Source organism: Pelobates fuscus, chromosome 1 (assembly GCF_036172605.1).
Source record: "Pelobates fuscus isolate aPelFus1 chromosome 1, aPelFus1.pri, whole genome shotgun sequence".
Lineage (NCBI taxonomy): Eukaryota > Metazoa > Chordata > Amphibia > Anura > Pelobatidae > Pelobates > Pelobates fuscus.
Window position 1 is genome coordinate 94,148,200 of NC_086317.1, and position 17,195 is coordinate 94,165,394.

Sequence of the window (17,195 nt, forward strand, 5' to 3'; positions counted from 1 at the left end):
TAACTTTGTTTTCGTTTGGGTCCTCCTTTCTCACTCATGTCATATTTGTCCAAATAATTATTTATAAGAATTGGCTTATAAGTTAGCTTTGTCTCTTTTATTTATTTATTTACTAAATTGTAGGTGTTATTGTGAGCAGTGTTTGATTCTACCTCACTATTACATTTTATCCAATCCTTATTTATTCCCCTATGTCTCCCATTTGATAGGTTTGTGTGTTGTTTTTTTAAAGCTTTTTTTATTCATTATAAAAATCAATATAGCTTGTTTGGAACAGTTGGATTTGATGAAACCTAAATTTAACTCGTAACGTAAATCCCACTGTAGAAAAAGGATCACTAATTTTATAAACTGGAACTAGACATCTACTACGTGATCTAACATAAATATGCATCTGCATAGTCAAAGTGTCATAGGCTTTCTCACCACACACCAGTTTTGTTTTGTATGTGTGTTTTATTTTTGATGTTGCACACTGGGTGTCAGCATACAGTACTTAGTACAATGGCATGTTGATAAAAATTTTAAACTTTGACAATGTTATATATTTTAGCTCAAAGACACCAAAGAACCTGAGCTGAATGATCCATCACTGCCCAGTGGCCTTCCACTAGAACCAGGTAAAGCATGGAACACAGAAAGCATGGTTGAAAAGAGTACAGTAACTGCCAAAGAGGAAAGCTCAAGCCCAGAAACGGTATTGTCAGAAGAAGCAGAGGACACCAGCTGCCGTGTGGGTTACCGGGATGTCTCCATTGAAGACTTCCTGAAGGAAGAGAAGCTCAAAGAGTCAGAAGCAACTAATTTTAATAGTGAAGCTAAGGTTAGTATTGTGACAAAAGTCTGATCTTTTTTCTTATGTAATACAGTGAGTTAGTTACAGAATATCTGAACTATAGTGGTCTATAGATTTCAAGAAAAAGCTAAATTATTCCCCCATGGTCATTCAGGTTGCAGTTCACACGAAAAACAAGCTCCTTTCTACATAGTTTCCAAGCCAAGTTCTCTTTTTTTTTAAGCAAATAGGTTACTAAAGCCAGTCTTTTATATGCAAATCAAAAGGCGCTTCAGTTTTGTTTTTGCTATGAAAGTTGTTGCCCATTCATTTTATTCTTTTTTTTTTTTTTTTTTGCAATGCCTATACACCCTTTTCCAAATTATTATGCAAATGATATAATTCTCATTTACCTAAATGATGTAAATAACAGTCAGCATAATTCTCATGTTATCAACTATTAAGAGTACAATTCAAATTTTATTGACCAAACCTAATGATAACAGTATTTTTTTAAACATATAAAACTTTCAATGCACGGTTCTAAATTATTACGCACAGTAAGTTTCAAAACACTTTATAGGTTGTAAAGAACTGAAAATTGTCATTTGTTTTGTTTGCAGCATATTTACTGAAATCAAAAGCTATTTCAATCAAACTTATAACAACATTTTAACTTTTTAAACATTTTAACAGATCACGTTATATTTTAACATAGGACCCCTTATTTGATAGCAGCTTCACAAGTCTTGCATCCATTGAACTTGTGAGTTTTTGGACAGCTTCTGCTTGAATTTGTTTGCAAGATGTCAGAAAAACCTCCCAGAGCTGCTGTTTGGATGTAAAATGTCTAGAGCCCATTTGTGAACTTCTAGGATTTAAAATCTAGGAATAATCTACAGAACATAGCAATTTTCGTTTTGCCAGCAGAATGAAAGTTGCAAAGCGGATTTACATGCTGGATGAATAGGTGGCCAGTGGAGTTAAAAATTATAAAAAATGTGTATTCCCTGCACTGTAATAACATTAAAGAAACACTATAATGTTAGGAATACCCTCCTGTTTTCCTAATGCTACAGCTTTACACTACCTATTTTGGGTAGAGTTGAATGAGTGAAATTATCAAAATTGATAGTTAACCATCGTGCAAAGAGGATGATGCAACTCCTTGAGCTCAGAGCCTAACTGCTGAGAAATTGTGCCTTTGGTGATGATATCAGGCACTCACCCTAGCAAACCACCCCTCATTTGCTGTGAAATGGTGTTATGAGGCAGGGAAAAAATATATATAAAAAGCAAAGGCTGACAAGGGCCCAACGAGCCGAGACATCGGTGAACTCCTGTGGGGTTCTCAGCAGTCAATGGGACAAAATGGCACTGGGTGATGAAGAATCCTCCTTTTCGTCTGAGAATATCACTTTTGATCTGGGAGCAGGGGCATCACATAGCCTGAGAATGGGTCCATCTACTAAGTAACCCACCACTCGCTACCTTGTGAGGCATCACATAGCCTGCGGATGGGTCCATCTACGAAGTAAACTACCACTGGTGGCCCGGTCACGGCGGTACAGCCGAAAAGTATGCTGGCAGAGCTCAGAGCAAATATCGCAGCTGACATGGCCTACTTCAAAGATGCCATAGTAGGCGCCACCTCTCTGATCACCTTACTGGAGGCATCGACAAGCACCCATGACTCCAGTATCACCTCCTTGGAATATAAAATTGAGGTCCTTCAAAAACAACAACTAGCCACCAACACGAAGGTGGACGCCATGGGGGACCAGAGGAGGAGTTATAATCTAAAAATACGGGGAGGTCCCAGACTCGGTGCGCCTCCCTTACACCTGCTCAACACTGTGTTACCGCAGAAGCAGGCAAAAGCAGTGAAACTGGACGGTTTGTTTCGACTGCCGAGGCCGCCTACAGCTACCCCAGCGGACCTCGTCTTCCACTTCCAATCTCATCAAGACAAAGCCCTTCTCCACGACTCCTTTACAATTCGAGGGGCCATCACTGCTCTTATTCCTGGATCTTACCTGCAGCATGCTGGTGTGGCGCACAACCCTGCAACTGCTCTTCCAACTTCTCCGCACAAAGAATATTTTACCGCTGGGGGACCCTGAAGTTCCTAATTTTTACACATATGGGCACTTCCTACCGTGCATGGTGTTACTCAGAGATGGAATCCCATATGCGCACACTGGTCCTTACAGAGTCAGTGACCCATATGAGCCTAGCACCTCTACTACAGAGGCGACCTGAAATGCTGCAACATGGATTTCTGCTCCTATTATCCGCATACGGGCTGCTAAGTTCAACCATGATTCAACACTGATCCTGCGATCACCTTGGTGACTGTCTACTCTATTGAACTTTTTTTTTTAACTTTTTCTTTTGTTGTTCTTTTTGTTAGTACCAGTACTCTACCACACTTAACCTTTGCCTGCTATCTCACTACTTAGTGAGCCACCACATTGTACCACTGCACGGTTAAATGGACACTATAGTCACCAGAACTACTACAGCTTAATGTATTTGTTCTGGTGAGTATAATCATTGACTTCAGGCATTTTCATGCAAACACTGCCTTTTCAAAGAAAAGGCAGTGTTTACATTGCCCCTAGGGACACCTCCAAGTGGCCACTCCTCAGATGACCACTGGAGGAGCTTCCTGGCTCAGTGCTGCACAGTAGGCAGCACTTACGTTCAGCGTCTCCACGCTTTGCATGGCAACGCTGAATTTTTCAGCCCTGTTTGGCCTCGCCCCCTTGCTAATTTTAGCCATGGGAAAGGATTGGATTGGCTAAAAATCAGCAATTCTGATGAAGTCACCAGGGGCGGGGCCAGCACTGGCAGACCCGCGCGGCGCTGGAAATAAGGTGAGTTTTACTAATTTTTAAGGATGGCAATGGGGGGGCAAGCCACCTAAATGGTGGGGTTAGCACTATAGTGTCAGGAATACATCTTTGTGTTCATGACCCTCTAGTGTTCCTTTAAGTTTTGTATAGTGTAGGCTTCCCCCTTCACCTCCTACCCCTGGAATACTGATAGTGACTCCATTGATGATATTTGACAGAACTGGGAGGGAGGTGAACCCCACAAGGGTGTGGTATGCTCTAATGCTCATATATCCCCTAGCGCATGTGAGTGGTATTATTAGTTAAGCTATGTTGGTGTATATGCACAAACTTCTACTTCACTTCTACTTCTGAATGTGGAACTCAGGGCTACTCTTGTTTATATTATAAACCTAGACGTCTGCCAATTTTAGGACATGTTTCTCTCTTAAGCTACTTTTTATGTGGTTGTTCTCTGAAAAGGCAGTGTTTACAGTGCTGACACTGCAGGGGCCTGCTATTGACACCGGAACCACCGCATTAAGCTATAGTGCTTCGGGTGACTAGAGTGCCCCTTTAAGAGGACATCTTCTAGAGGTGTATGACACCCTGCAATGAAAATAAATTGCTGTGCTGCGCCAATCTCTAGTAACAGCAAGATGGGAGGCTGACTTGGTTCTTTCAGGAAAACAACCACCAGGGCCGCCATCAGGGGGTGACAACCGTGACAGTTGTCACGGGCCCGGCGGCCCTGGGGGTCCCGGACTGCTCTGGCAGTCCCGGGCCCCACTTTCCCTCCCTGCACACATAGATAGCGAATATCGCTATCTATGTGTGCAGCCGCGGGCCCCCCGGCTTACTGTTACCGCAGAGGGGGCCCAGCACACTGCCTCTTCTCTTCTCCTCCCTGCTAATAACTCTCGCGAGACCCGGTTGCCATGGCAACGCTCCGCGGGTCTCGCCAGAGTTATTGGAGGAGAGAAGAGGAGAAGCTGTGTGCTGCCTGGGCCCCCTCTGCGGTAACAGGAAGCCGGGGGGCCCCACCATGCCACCGGACCACCAGGGATGGAATCTCCCCCCTCCCTAGACACAGGTAAGCAGGGAGGGGGGAGAAACAATTTAATTAATTAAATTTATTTTTTTTTTTTTAATAATGTTAAAATGCCCCCCCTCCCCCTCCTCATTGGACATTTACACACACACACTACATACACTGACACAACACACACACTACATACACTGACAAAACACACACACTGCATACACTGACACAACACACACACTACATACACTGACAAAACACACACACTGCATACACTGACACAAAACACACACACACTACATACACTGACACAACACACACACACACACACACTGCATACACTGACACAACACACACACACACACTGCATACACTGACACAACACACACACACACACTGCATACACTGACACAACACACACTGCATACACTGACACAACACACACACACACACACTGCATACACTGACACAACACACACACACACACACACACACTGCATACACTGACACAACACACACACACTGCATACACTGACACAACACACACACACTACATACACTGACACAACACACACACACTACATACACTAACACAACACACACACTGCATATACCAACACAACACACACTGCATACACTAACACAACACACACACTGCATATACCAACACAACACACACTGCATACACTAACACAACACACACTCTGCATACACTGACACAACACACTCTGCATACACTGACACAACACACACTCTGCATACACTGACACAACACACACACCGCATACACTGACACAACACACTCTGCATACACTGACACAACACACACTGCATACACTAATACAACACACACTGCATACACTAATACAACACACACTGCATACACTAATACAACACACACTGCATACACTACACACTAACACACTCACTGCATCCACTATACTGACACACACTCTGCATTCGCTACACATTACCACACTCTGCATCCGCTACACTAACACACACTCTGCATCCGCTACACTAACACACACTCTGCATCCGCTACACTAACACACACTCTGCATCCGCTACACTAACACACACTCTGCATCCGCTACACTAACACACACTCTGCATCCGCTACACACTAACACACTCTGCATTCACTACACTAACACACACTCTGCATCCGCTACACTAACACAGACTCTGCATCCGCTACACTAACACAGACTCTGCATCCGCTACACACTAACACACTCTCTGCATTCGCTACACACTAACACACTCTCTGCATTCACTACACTAACACAGACTCCACGACAGGGTTCAAAGGGTAAAATTGGGGACATTTTACTCCTCTAACATCTCCCTGACGTGTGGAGTCCCCCAGGGTTCGGCTTTATCTCCAATCCTGTTTAACATCTATATGAGGCCACTGACCCATATCATCCGCCGCCACATGCTTCCCTATCATATCTATGCCGACGATACCCAGTTGTACTTTCGCCTGGCCAAGAAAAAGGAGGATCAAATCAATCTTTCTTCCTGCCTACAGGATATCCAGTCGTGGATGGGAGCCAATTATCTAAAACTTAATGGCTCCAAAACTGAATGCATCATCTTCAGTAACCAGGAGGTGAGTAGTATCTTTCCCTCATGGCCGGACTCGTTTTCTCCATCTCCGAGTCCTGCCACCAAGGTCAGAGATCTGGGAGTCATTTTCTACTCCAGGTTGACACTGAAGCCCCAGATTAATCAGGTGGTAAGCTCTTGCCACTACCACCTGAAGCTTCTGAGGTCTATTTTTAGATTCATTACCCCCTCCGATCAAATCTCGGTGGTCAACGCCATCATCGGTAGCCGATTGGACTACTGCAATGCTCTGTACTTTGGACTGCCTCAGAACATCATACACAAGCTACAGTTGATACAGAACGCAGCTGCAAGGCTACTTACGGGTGTGGCCCGCAATGACCATATCACTCCATCATTAAGAGCCTTGCACTGGCTGCCCGTTCGTGAACGGGTTCTGTTTAAAAATGGTTGTTTGGTATATAAGGCAATCCATGGTATGGGACCAGACTATCTGAAGGATAAATTCACACGCTATGCTCCCAGTCGATCCTTGAGATCGGCTGATTTAGCCTTATTGAAGATTCCAAATTTTAAAAAGAAAAAGTGCGGAGGGAGAACGAGTGATGTTCAGGGAGCGCAATTTTGGAACTCCCTGCCTCTGACATTAAGACTTGAGAATGATCTACTGAAGTTCCGCCGGAGCTTAAAAACAGTTTTATTTGCTCAGGCGTATGGGATGACATGAAATTTTTAACTTGGTTCAAATGCATGTGATTATAATGCTGTGGTTTTGCTGGATATTGTTTTGTCTGTTTTTATTGCTGGTATGCGCATCGAGACCCTATGGGTAATAAGACTGCGTTTTCTTAAGAATTTTTAATAAATAAATAAATAATAATAAGACTCTGCATCCGCTACACACTAACACACTCTCTGCATTCACTACACTAACACACTCTCTGCATTCACTACACATTAACACACACTCTGCATTCACTACAAATTTACACACACACTACATTCATTACACTGACACACTCTGCATTCACTACACCCTAACACACACTCTGCATTTATTAAACACTAACACACACTCTGCATTCACTAAACTATGCACACACTCTGCATTCACTATACTGACACACACTCTGCATTCACTACACTAACATACACTCTGCATCACCTGTACACACAGCATCCACTACACAAACATCCTGTATTCACAGTACACACACTACATCCACCACAAATTGAAACATTCTGCATTCACTATACACATACACTGTGTCTAATACACACACTACATCCACTACAGACACTGCATCCACTAAACACATTTCATCTAGTACATACAAACACTACATCCACTACACAAACACACACTACATCACTGTACACACACTACATCCACTACTCAAACACTATCTGCATTCACTACACATTAACACTCTGCATTCACTACACTAACACACACTCTGCATCCACTACACACTAACACACCCTCTGCATTCACTACACATTAACACACACTCTGCATTCACTACACATTTACAAACACTCTGCATTCACTGCACTAACACACACTACATTCATTACACTGACACACTCTGCATTCACTACACACTAACACACACTCTGCATTCATTACACACTAACACACACTCTGCATTCATTACACACTAACACACACTCTGCATTCACTAAACTATGCACACACTCTGGATTCACTATACTGACACACACTCTGCATTAACTGTACACACAGCATCCACTACACAAACATCCTGTATTCACAGTACACACACTACATCCACCACAAATTGAAACACTCTGCATTCACTATACACAGACACTGCGTCTAATACACACACTACATCAACTACAGACACTGCATCCACTAAACACATTTCATCTAGTACATACAAACACTACATCCACTACACAAATACACACTACATCACTGTACACACTCTGCGTTCACTATACACACTGCATCCGCTACACTAACACACTCTGCATTCACTGCACAAACAGTATCTAATACACACAAACACTACATCCATTACACACATTCTGATTCACTTCCACTATACACACCACATTCAGTCCTGCATCATTGTCAGCGGACTAGGTAGGGCGTGGGCGGGCCTGGGAGGGAGGGGTCGGGGGGGGGGGAGGGGCCAGACCTTGTGCTTTGTCAGGGGCCCCAAAATTTCTGATGGCAGCCCTGACAACCACTAGAGGTGTGGTTAACCCTACAATGGAAACATTTCAGTCTCTACAAAACGGCAATGTTTTACATTGCATTGTTAAAACTAAAGAACTACTGCACCTAGACCACTTCATTAATATGGGTACCTTTAGTGGTCCTTTTAAGCGGGAATTGGCTGAAGAACAGTTCAGAAAAGACTGGCAGGAAATGCACTGTAGAATTAGGACTGGAACGGAAACCAATCAATCAGGGAGAAGGCGAGTAGAGTAACCAAACAAAATAGCTTGAATCAGTTTTGACTTGACATCATTCAGTTGTTGTATCGGCTATAACAGCCCAATGACTGCCTGAGTCTGGGAACTATGACTATATGTGATTACATTTCTCAGTGCTAAACATTTTACACTATGGCATTACCGTAATTTGATTATTTTATAGCAACTTGCACATTTCCAGGCCAGGAACTCTTTAGAGATAAATACCTTAAACCAAATGCACATTGATGTGTTTTTTCATATCAGTCTTCTCTATCCCAAAATTAGGAAGTACATGTTTTGCAGCCTGATGCACATGCAGCGGTTTCTCATTCGGATCTTAGTCGTTGCTCCAACCTCTCTAACCTCTCGGACATCCTGGAGGAGGAGGAGGAGGAGGACGACGACGAGGAGGAAGAAGAGGAGGAGGAGGAGGAGGAGGAAGATAAGGAAGATAACAATTGTAATATTGTGAAAAAGTGGGGCCATGCTATTGTGCAAAGTGGAGATGACAGCTCAACAAAAGTAAGTATTTCTAAGGCATCATTTGATCTCATTTACTTTAATAATCTAAACTGCAATATTTTAATATGTACATTATATGCCATGAAATGCAAAAACTGATCTATTTCTGACTTAAGTTAGTCACCTTTCACTGGCATAATCTTATCTCAGTATTAACATATTGTTTTTAGCATTTACTTCAGATCAGTATTGCAACAAGTCTACTATACGTTTTCTTTTAAACGTCCAAAGACAAACAAGTTTTTTAGCATGGCCAGCAAGGCTGTTTGTGTTTCTCAGCTGAATTTCACTCATGTATTACTTTTGAGTATTTACCCCACCCAATGTAAATTGTTTGAACTTATGATCCTAAGCCCATCTACCTTGGGCTGCAATGAACTGAAACTAAATCTGTCATATTATGATGTACAACATTTTACTTCCTTTATATTCCACCTTCACCTATATTACATCTTCATTTCTTTTGAAAATGCTTGAAGTTGGATACATGTGAAACAGATAGTGATGAGGAAATTCTTGAGAGGATGCTGGATTTGCCTCTACAGAAGCATTGCAGCAAGAAATTGTTCAGTATTCCAGAAGTAACTGAGGAAGAAGATGAAGAGGAAGAGAACCTTTCACCACCGGTATCTCTCAAGATGCAATTGTGTTGCAATGTAGGTGCACAGAAATACCAGAACAGAAATACTCCTGAGACCATACCACCTAAATCAATAAATGAATCTTGTAAAAGCTGGTCTACTGAAAATTGCCAAAAAGATTACCTTGCAAAATGTACCCAAGCCCATTTTCTTGAGGAAGACTGTGTTGATGTTGACCATGACTGGTGTCTGAAAACAAAAGATAGTACATTTCAATTTGATGGCCCAAAGCCTTGTCTATCTGGAAGTGTAATGTTGAATGCAAAAAGAAGTTCTTCTCAGAATGACAGAGCCCACTATTGGTCTGAGTCAAGCAAAAAGAGACTGGGTGATACACGTGAGCACTGCAGTCGTTTGGTTCCAAATTCCACCCAGGCCGGTCTAAATTCTCGAGGCCACCCTCAGAAGGACCAGGTAGCTTATGGTATCCCCAAAGAATTGTCCTCAAATAACCACAAAAGCTGTAAAGGCAAAACCAGAAAATATTCTGAAAGGCAGTCACTTAAAGCAAAAATACCAAGCTCTTGCAACTCAAGAAATTTAGAAATTGACGTAGAGTATGACACAGAAGATGAAGATGAACCTCCATTTCCATCTCCAGCACACTCTATGAACCAGAATGAAACTGACCTTTGGCAGTACAGTTCAAAGGCAGACCATGAAGCTTCCAGACATTCTGAGCCAATACGAAATATTCAGCAAAAGGCATTGAAGAGACAATTTAAAGTACAGAATAAAGCTGTAGAGTGTCTCAAAGGAACTAGTGCATTACTCCCTGGTCGTGAGATTCCTGGGTCGAAGTTTGACCGTGGAAAAGATAACCCAGATTGCAGGATTCAAAGGAATAAAACAGTGCGGATAACTGCATGGGACTGTGGTGGCAAGGTGATATCCAAGTCCCTAGTGTATATATTTGTTCGCAGTTGTTTCCCCATCCTCCTTGTGTCTGATGGCATTTTTCGTGGCTGTAACTCCTTTGTTTGCTGTTTATATGGTCTATGTGCTTTATTCCTGCCTCCAACAGCTGAAAGAATGTGTGAATGGAAAATTTGCACTACTGCTCATTAACTGCTTCCGCAATAAATGCTTCTCTTAGTGATTTATTTAGAATGGACAGACATACAGTATCTCTCCTGGAATTACTCACATTATTCTAAGTTTACATATTTTTATACCTTAATAATATGCATCTATTGCATTCAGTGTGTTTTTTATTTTCATTTTTTTTATTTCTTTTTTTGAGACATTTAATACATAGAAATGTTGGTGCTTTACATTCAAAGTGAGAAAGTTTTATTGAACTTTAAATATTAAACTATGTTCTCACAAATATTTGTCATTCGGAAATCCAGAGCCTCATTGTCCATCAATGTGGTGTATCTTTGATTTAACTGACAATTATATGTTGTGAAAAAAATTGAAAAGAACATGATTCTTTGTGTCAATTTTGCCTTCAATTTGCAAAATAACTGAATATGAAAAATAAAATTCCAATTTTTAATTTTTAAATTTGTTTATTTTAACACATTTGACATGATACTTAGATATGTTATAAACTAGAGTGGAGGAATACTGCATGCAGTCCTAGCACTTTTATCTGTTTGTTTTAGTAAGCAATCTAGTCCTTGCTTGGCCTTGTGCACATTTTGCTACCGTTCATCATGCTGATTGTGTGTATCTGAGAACTTACAGGTCTTCACATTGCTTCCAGGTTGATTGGAATGGAGAACCTAAAGCCTCAAACCAGCCTGGTCTTTCCGAAGTATCTGCACCTGTTACAACAAGAGCCAGTCCACGAGTTCAAGACTCCGAAACAGGTCATCTAGATGGGCTCCAATCAGAGCCTATTGTTACAATTTTTTCAAAGCATGCTCTTAATTTACAATTCCCAATTCCAACTAAGCATATCTTTTCTCTTACAGGATCTGACCATTGTGCCTCCCCAGAGTTTTGTCAGAAAAATAGTCCGCAGGAAAAAGATTTTTCCTTAAAACGGAACACAGTGCGGATGTTTGTTGCACGCTTTGACTATGAACCTGCTACAATGTCCCCAAATCCTGATGCATATGAAGAAGAGCTTCCATTCAAAGAAGGACAGATTTTACAGGTAAGGTAAACAGGGTAAATGTGATACAATATGTAAAGAGATTAATCTATAGTGCTGCCACTAAAAAAAAAAAAAAGTGTCTACATTCATATATACATGCATATTAGTGCAAACAATGTTGCAGCCTAGACTAGAGGCATGAATAAATGTTTTTAAATTGCATTAAACATTTATTTTTTTTACATTTTGGCATGAACTCATTTGTAGAGTTACTATAATTCTTATTTACCTAGAGAAATTAGGTTCTGCTAAATATTTCTGTCACATAATAGTTCTAGCTAAATATAACTTGACAGAAAAAAAAACAGTTGTGCAGGTTATGGGAGCTATTTCCTAAGGGATAATGGAACAAGTCAAATATAAGTTACAGAGAAGAAAGTGATGAATTATACCATAGACGAAGAAAATGATTTGCGTAGGGAGTCAATATCTGAATATAAAGATTGGAGTTAGTGGTAGTATTTTTTGAACTCTTTAGAGGTATTTTGAGGAAGTATTTTGAAAATAATAAAAGGGGGCCAAGTTTAAAGTGGATATGTCACTTTTGTAAAGACCCTCAAAGGTGATCTCTCTATTTGCAGACCGAGAGTGTCCATGGGGAGCAGTGGAAGGTAGATGTACTTACAGTGGAAGCTGTCTTTTACAGCCACCCTCTTCTGCTTCTGGAGCTTAATTTACCACATTGTTAATGCTGTACTCTCTCGCGTGTGTGTGTAGTAGAACATTGAGATTTATGGACAATCCCTCACGGCTGCAGATTATTCATACATCACATCTCTTCATAAGTGAAACAATGTCTGAATCCCACAGCTTTTACTTGTGACGGCTGCTGGGATTGGACAAAAGTTGACAGCGGAGATACACATTTTATCAACTTTAGGCTTTACCATAAGACAAAGTAGTCCTTTTGTAGCTTTCAATAAAATTACAACACAGTCAGTATTAGTCATAAGGATTATCAGGGTTATTTACTAAAGGGAGAATACAAGAATACAAAGTGAATGTCAAATTTAAGGCCAGAGAAGCTGAACGCATAGCAGAAATATCTGAATGTTTCCAGTCTAGCTATTTTCACCTTACATTTGAAATTCACTTTGAATTCACAGTTAGTTCTCACTTTAGTGAATAACCCTGTATATCTTTTTGAATTACTCAGAAGTGACAGAGCCACTTTAAGTTCAGACGAAAGTGAAGATATGTGATACAGTTCAGGAATAGAGGAATAGTCTTTAAAGCAAGAGAGAGAGATTTTGATTTATATTGTTTTTGGGAATGAAAAAAAAAACGGAGGAGTTTAGTTGTTCAGTATTTGGTAGCAAGGACAGATTTGTAGAAGGGACCAAATTTGTGGGGGGGCTTTGTAAATCCATATGAGTTCAAATTGTATTTCCGTTGCCCTATGAAGAAATCTAGTAAAGGCCTTTGGACAGTGGAGCAGCAGGAAGAGTATGATTGACTGATCAAGAAGAGCCAGGTGATAGCATTGTGGAAGGACTGGATTTGTTAGTTAGGAATGACTAAAGGCAATTTAGTAGTAATTTAAGACAGAAGATTATTAAGTACCCGGTATGTTAGAATTTTGTAGCATTTACAGAAATAAAGGAATATTGGCTGTGCAAAGGCAAAACAATCAGGTTCATAATTTGAGCAGTCAACAATACAGTAACCCTGAGATATTTTTGTGTAAGGAAAGAAAATAGTGAGACTTTTAATGGTAATCAATTTAGTGTTTGATGCTATGGATAGAAGATGATTATGTCCGTTTTAGAGCGGTTAAGTTATTAAGTGATGGTGCATGTAAACGTGTATGGTAGATCCACATGTCATAATATAAGAGGAACATTTAGTTAGTATAGCTTCCGATAGGTCTGCAATAGAAAATCAACGTGCCTTAGTGCATACTGTTACTATACTCTAGAAACCAGTCCTCATGGCCCACCAACAGTCTAGGATTTATGTATTTCCTTGTTTTATTCCAATGGGGATACTAACAAAACCTGGACTGCTGGTGGGCAGGGCCGGACTGGGGATACAAAGCAGCCCTGGAAAAAAAATTATGCCAGACCCATAAGTCACTGCACCATATAGTATCGCATGTAATAAGTAAGGCTATGTCTTGCCACCCCAGATGACAGATGATTGAGTAATATATATTGCTTTTTCTAATATAAAATATTGGTCCTTTCGGAGTAAAATGTTTAATTATACAGTAGGCATACTCACATACAGACACAATCTCACTGACATCTCAATGACACACACAAGCTCATTGATACACAGCCTCATAGACAAACAATCTCACTGATATACATCAGCTCATTGACATAAAAACACAAGCTCACTCACTAGCAGGCACACACATGCAAGCAAGCTCACTCACTAGCAGACGCACGCACACACACACACACACAGTTTAGTGTAGTGGTACTGGTGTCAATAGCATGTCCCTACAGGCTTTTCAACGTAAACACGCTTTACATTGCTTCAAAATGACACCGTTAGTGACAGTCACTCAGACGGTCACTAGAGGTGCTTCCTGTGTCAGTGCACCTACATTCAGGGCCTCCACACTCTGGAGGCGCTGAACGTTCCCCATAGAGATATATTGATTCAATGCATCTCTATGAGGAGATGCTGATTGGTGTAGCGTTTTGCAGCCAATCCTATGGCAAAGCATTGGATTGGCTGAGATCATCAAGCTTGATGATCTCAGCCATAGAGGCAGGGCCAGTCGAGGGGAGACCAGCACGCTTCGTGGGTAAACATAGTGTTTTTGCTCACCTTTTTTTTTTTCAACACACATATACACCATGACAGACACAGAAACACACATATACCATGACAGATATACAGATTTTTTTCAACACACATATACACCATGACAGACACAGAAACACACATATACAGACAGACAGACACACACACACACCATGACAGACCGTGACACAGACAGACCCCCACACACACTGTGACACAGACAGACCCCCACACACACTGTGACACAGACAGACCCCCACACACACTGTGACACAGACAGACCCCCACACACACTGTGACACAGACAGACCCCCACACACACTGTGACACAGACAGACCCCCACACACACTGTGACACAGACAGAACCCCACACACACTGTGACACAGACAGAACCCCACACACCGTGACAGACAGACCCCCACACACCGTGACAGACAGACCCCCACAGACAGACCCCCACACACACCGTGACACACAGACCCCCACACACACCGTGACACACAGACCCCCACACACACCGTGACACACAGACCCCCACACACACCGTGACACACAGACCCCCACACACACCGTGACACACAGACCCCCCCCACACACCGTGACACACAGACCCCCACACACACCGTGACACACAGACCCCCACACACACCGTGACACAGACAGACCCCCACAGACCCCCACACACCCCATGACACAGATATACACCCCGTGACACACACAAACACACACCCCGTGACACACACAAACACACACCCCGTGACACACACAAACACACACCCCGTGACACACACACACACCCCGTGACACACACACCCCGTGACACACACACCCCGTGACGCAGACACACACACCCCCGTGACGCAGACACACACACCCCCGTGACGCAGACACACACACCCCCGTGACGCAGACACACACACCCCCGTGACGCAGACACACACACACCCGTGACGCAGACACACACACACCCGTGACGCAGACACACACACACCCGTGACGCAGACACACACACCCGTGACGCTGACGCAGACACACACACACCCGTGACGCAGACACACACACACACACACACACCCGTGACGCACACACACCCGTGACGCGCGCACACACACACCCCGTGACACAGACACACACACCCCGTGACACAGACACACACACACCCCGTGACACAGACACACACACACCCCGTGACACAGACACACACACACCCCGTGACACAGACACACACACACCCCGTGACACACACACACACACCCCGTGACACAGACACACACACACCCCGTGACACAGACACACACACACCCCGTGACACAGACACACACACACCCCGTGACACAGACACGCACACACCCCGTGACACAGACACACACACACCCCGTGACACAGACAGGCACACACACACACACACACACACACACACCGTGACACAGACAGGCACACACACACACACCGTGACACAGACAGGCACACACACACACACCGTGACACAGACAGGCACACACACACACACACACACACCGTGACACAGACAGGCACACACACACCGTGACACAGACAGGCACACACACACCGTGACACAGACAGGCACACACACACACATTACTACTACCTGCCAGGGGGTCGTGCAGTGCAGACGGCTGTCTGTGCTGGCGGCTACTGGGGCACCTGTGCTGGCGGCCGCTTGGGCACCTGTGCTGGCGGCCGCTGGGGCACCTGTGCTGGCGGCCGCTGGGGCACCTGTGCTGGCGGCCGCTGGGGCACCTGTGCTGGCGGCCGCTGGGGCACCTGTGCTGGTGGCCGCTGGGGCACCTGTGCTGGCGGCCGCTGGGGCACCTGTGCTGGCGGCCGCTGGGGGACTTGTGCTGGCGGCCGCTGGGGGAGCTGCACTGGCTCTGCTGGTGGGTCTTGAGGACTGGTTTGGGAAACGCTGCTCTAGAACATCCTTAATTCTTCAGTGTCCCTTTATTAAAGTGTGCAACAGATTCAGAGCAATGCTTCAACTGTTAACTGATCGTTGTCAAGCTGACCAAACACTAACACAGTTTACCAGTTGAAATATTGCTGCATCTTTCATGCACTTTCCAGAGAAACTATAGTGCCCTCTCCCTCATGGGGGGCTAGGGCGGCATAGGCAAAGTGATTTAACTCTTAAATGGCAGAGAATTGAGTAGTGAGACTTCAGGGACATGATCGATACACTCATACTGCTTTATTAAAGGAACACTATAGTGTCAGGAATACAAACAGGAATTCCTGACACTATAGTTTTATTAACAATATTTAGGTTTCCGGACCCCCCTATCAGAAGAGTAAAAGGTAGTTTACTCGCAAATCTTCTAGTACTGCGCAGGTCTTGTTGTGTCTGACCCCACCCCTGCTCCGACTCCTTGGCTGAGTTAATCATATTTGACTTTCTCAGCCAATCCAATTGCCATAGGAAAGCAGTGGAAGACTATTGCGCATGCGCTGCAAACCGCTGTACTGTG

At 43.2% G+C, this 17,195-nt stretch overlaps 1 protein-coding gene across 1 annotated transcript in view; it reads left to right on the forward strand.

Annotated features, from left to right (window-relative positions):
• The window catches only part of TSPOAP1 (TSPO associated protein 1), a 153,323-nt gene that overhangs the window by 116,422 nt on the left and 19,706 nt on the right, over window positions 1-17,195 (forward strand). The window contains exons 19-23 of the mRNA XM_063450071.1: window positions 554-823; window positions 8,966-9,202; window positions 9,682-10,728; window positions 11,555-11,660; window positions 11,766-11,950. Of these exons, the coding sequence (XP_063306141.1) occupies window positions 554-823; window positions 8,966-9,202; window positions 9,682-10,728; window positions 11,555-11,660; window positions 11,766-11,950 (1,845 nt within the window). The remainder of the gene's footprint in view (window positions 1-553; window positions 824-8,965; window positions 9,203-9,681; window positions 10,729-11,554; window positions 11,661-11,765; window positions 11,951-17,195) is intronic.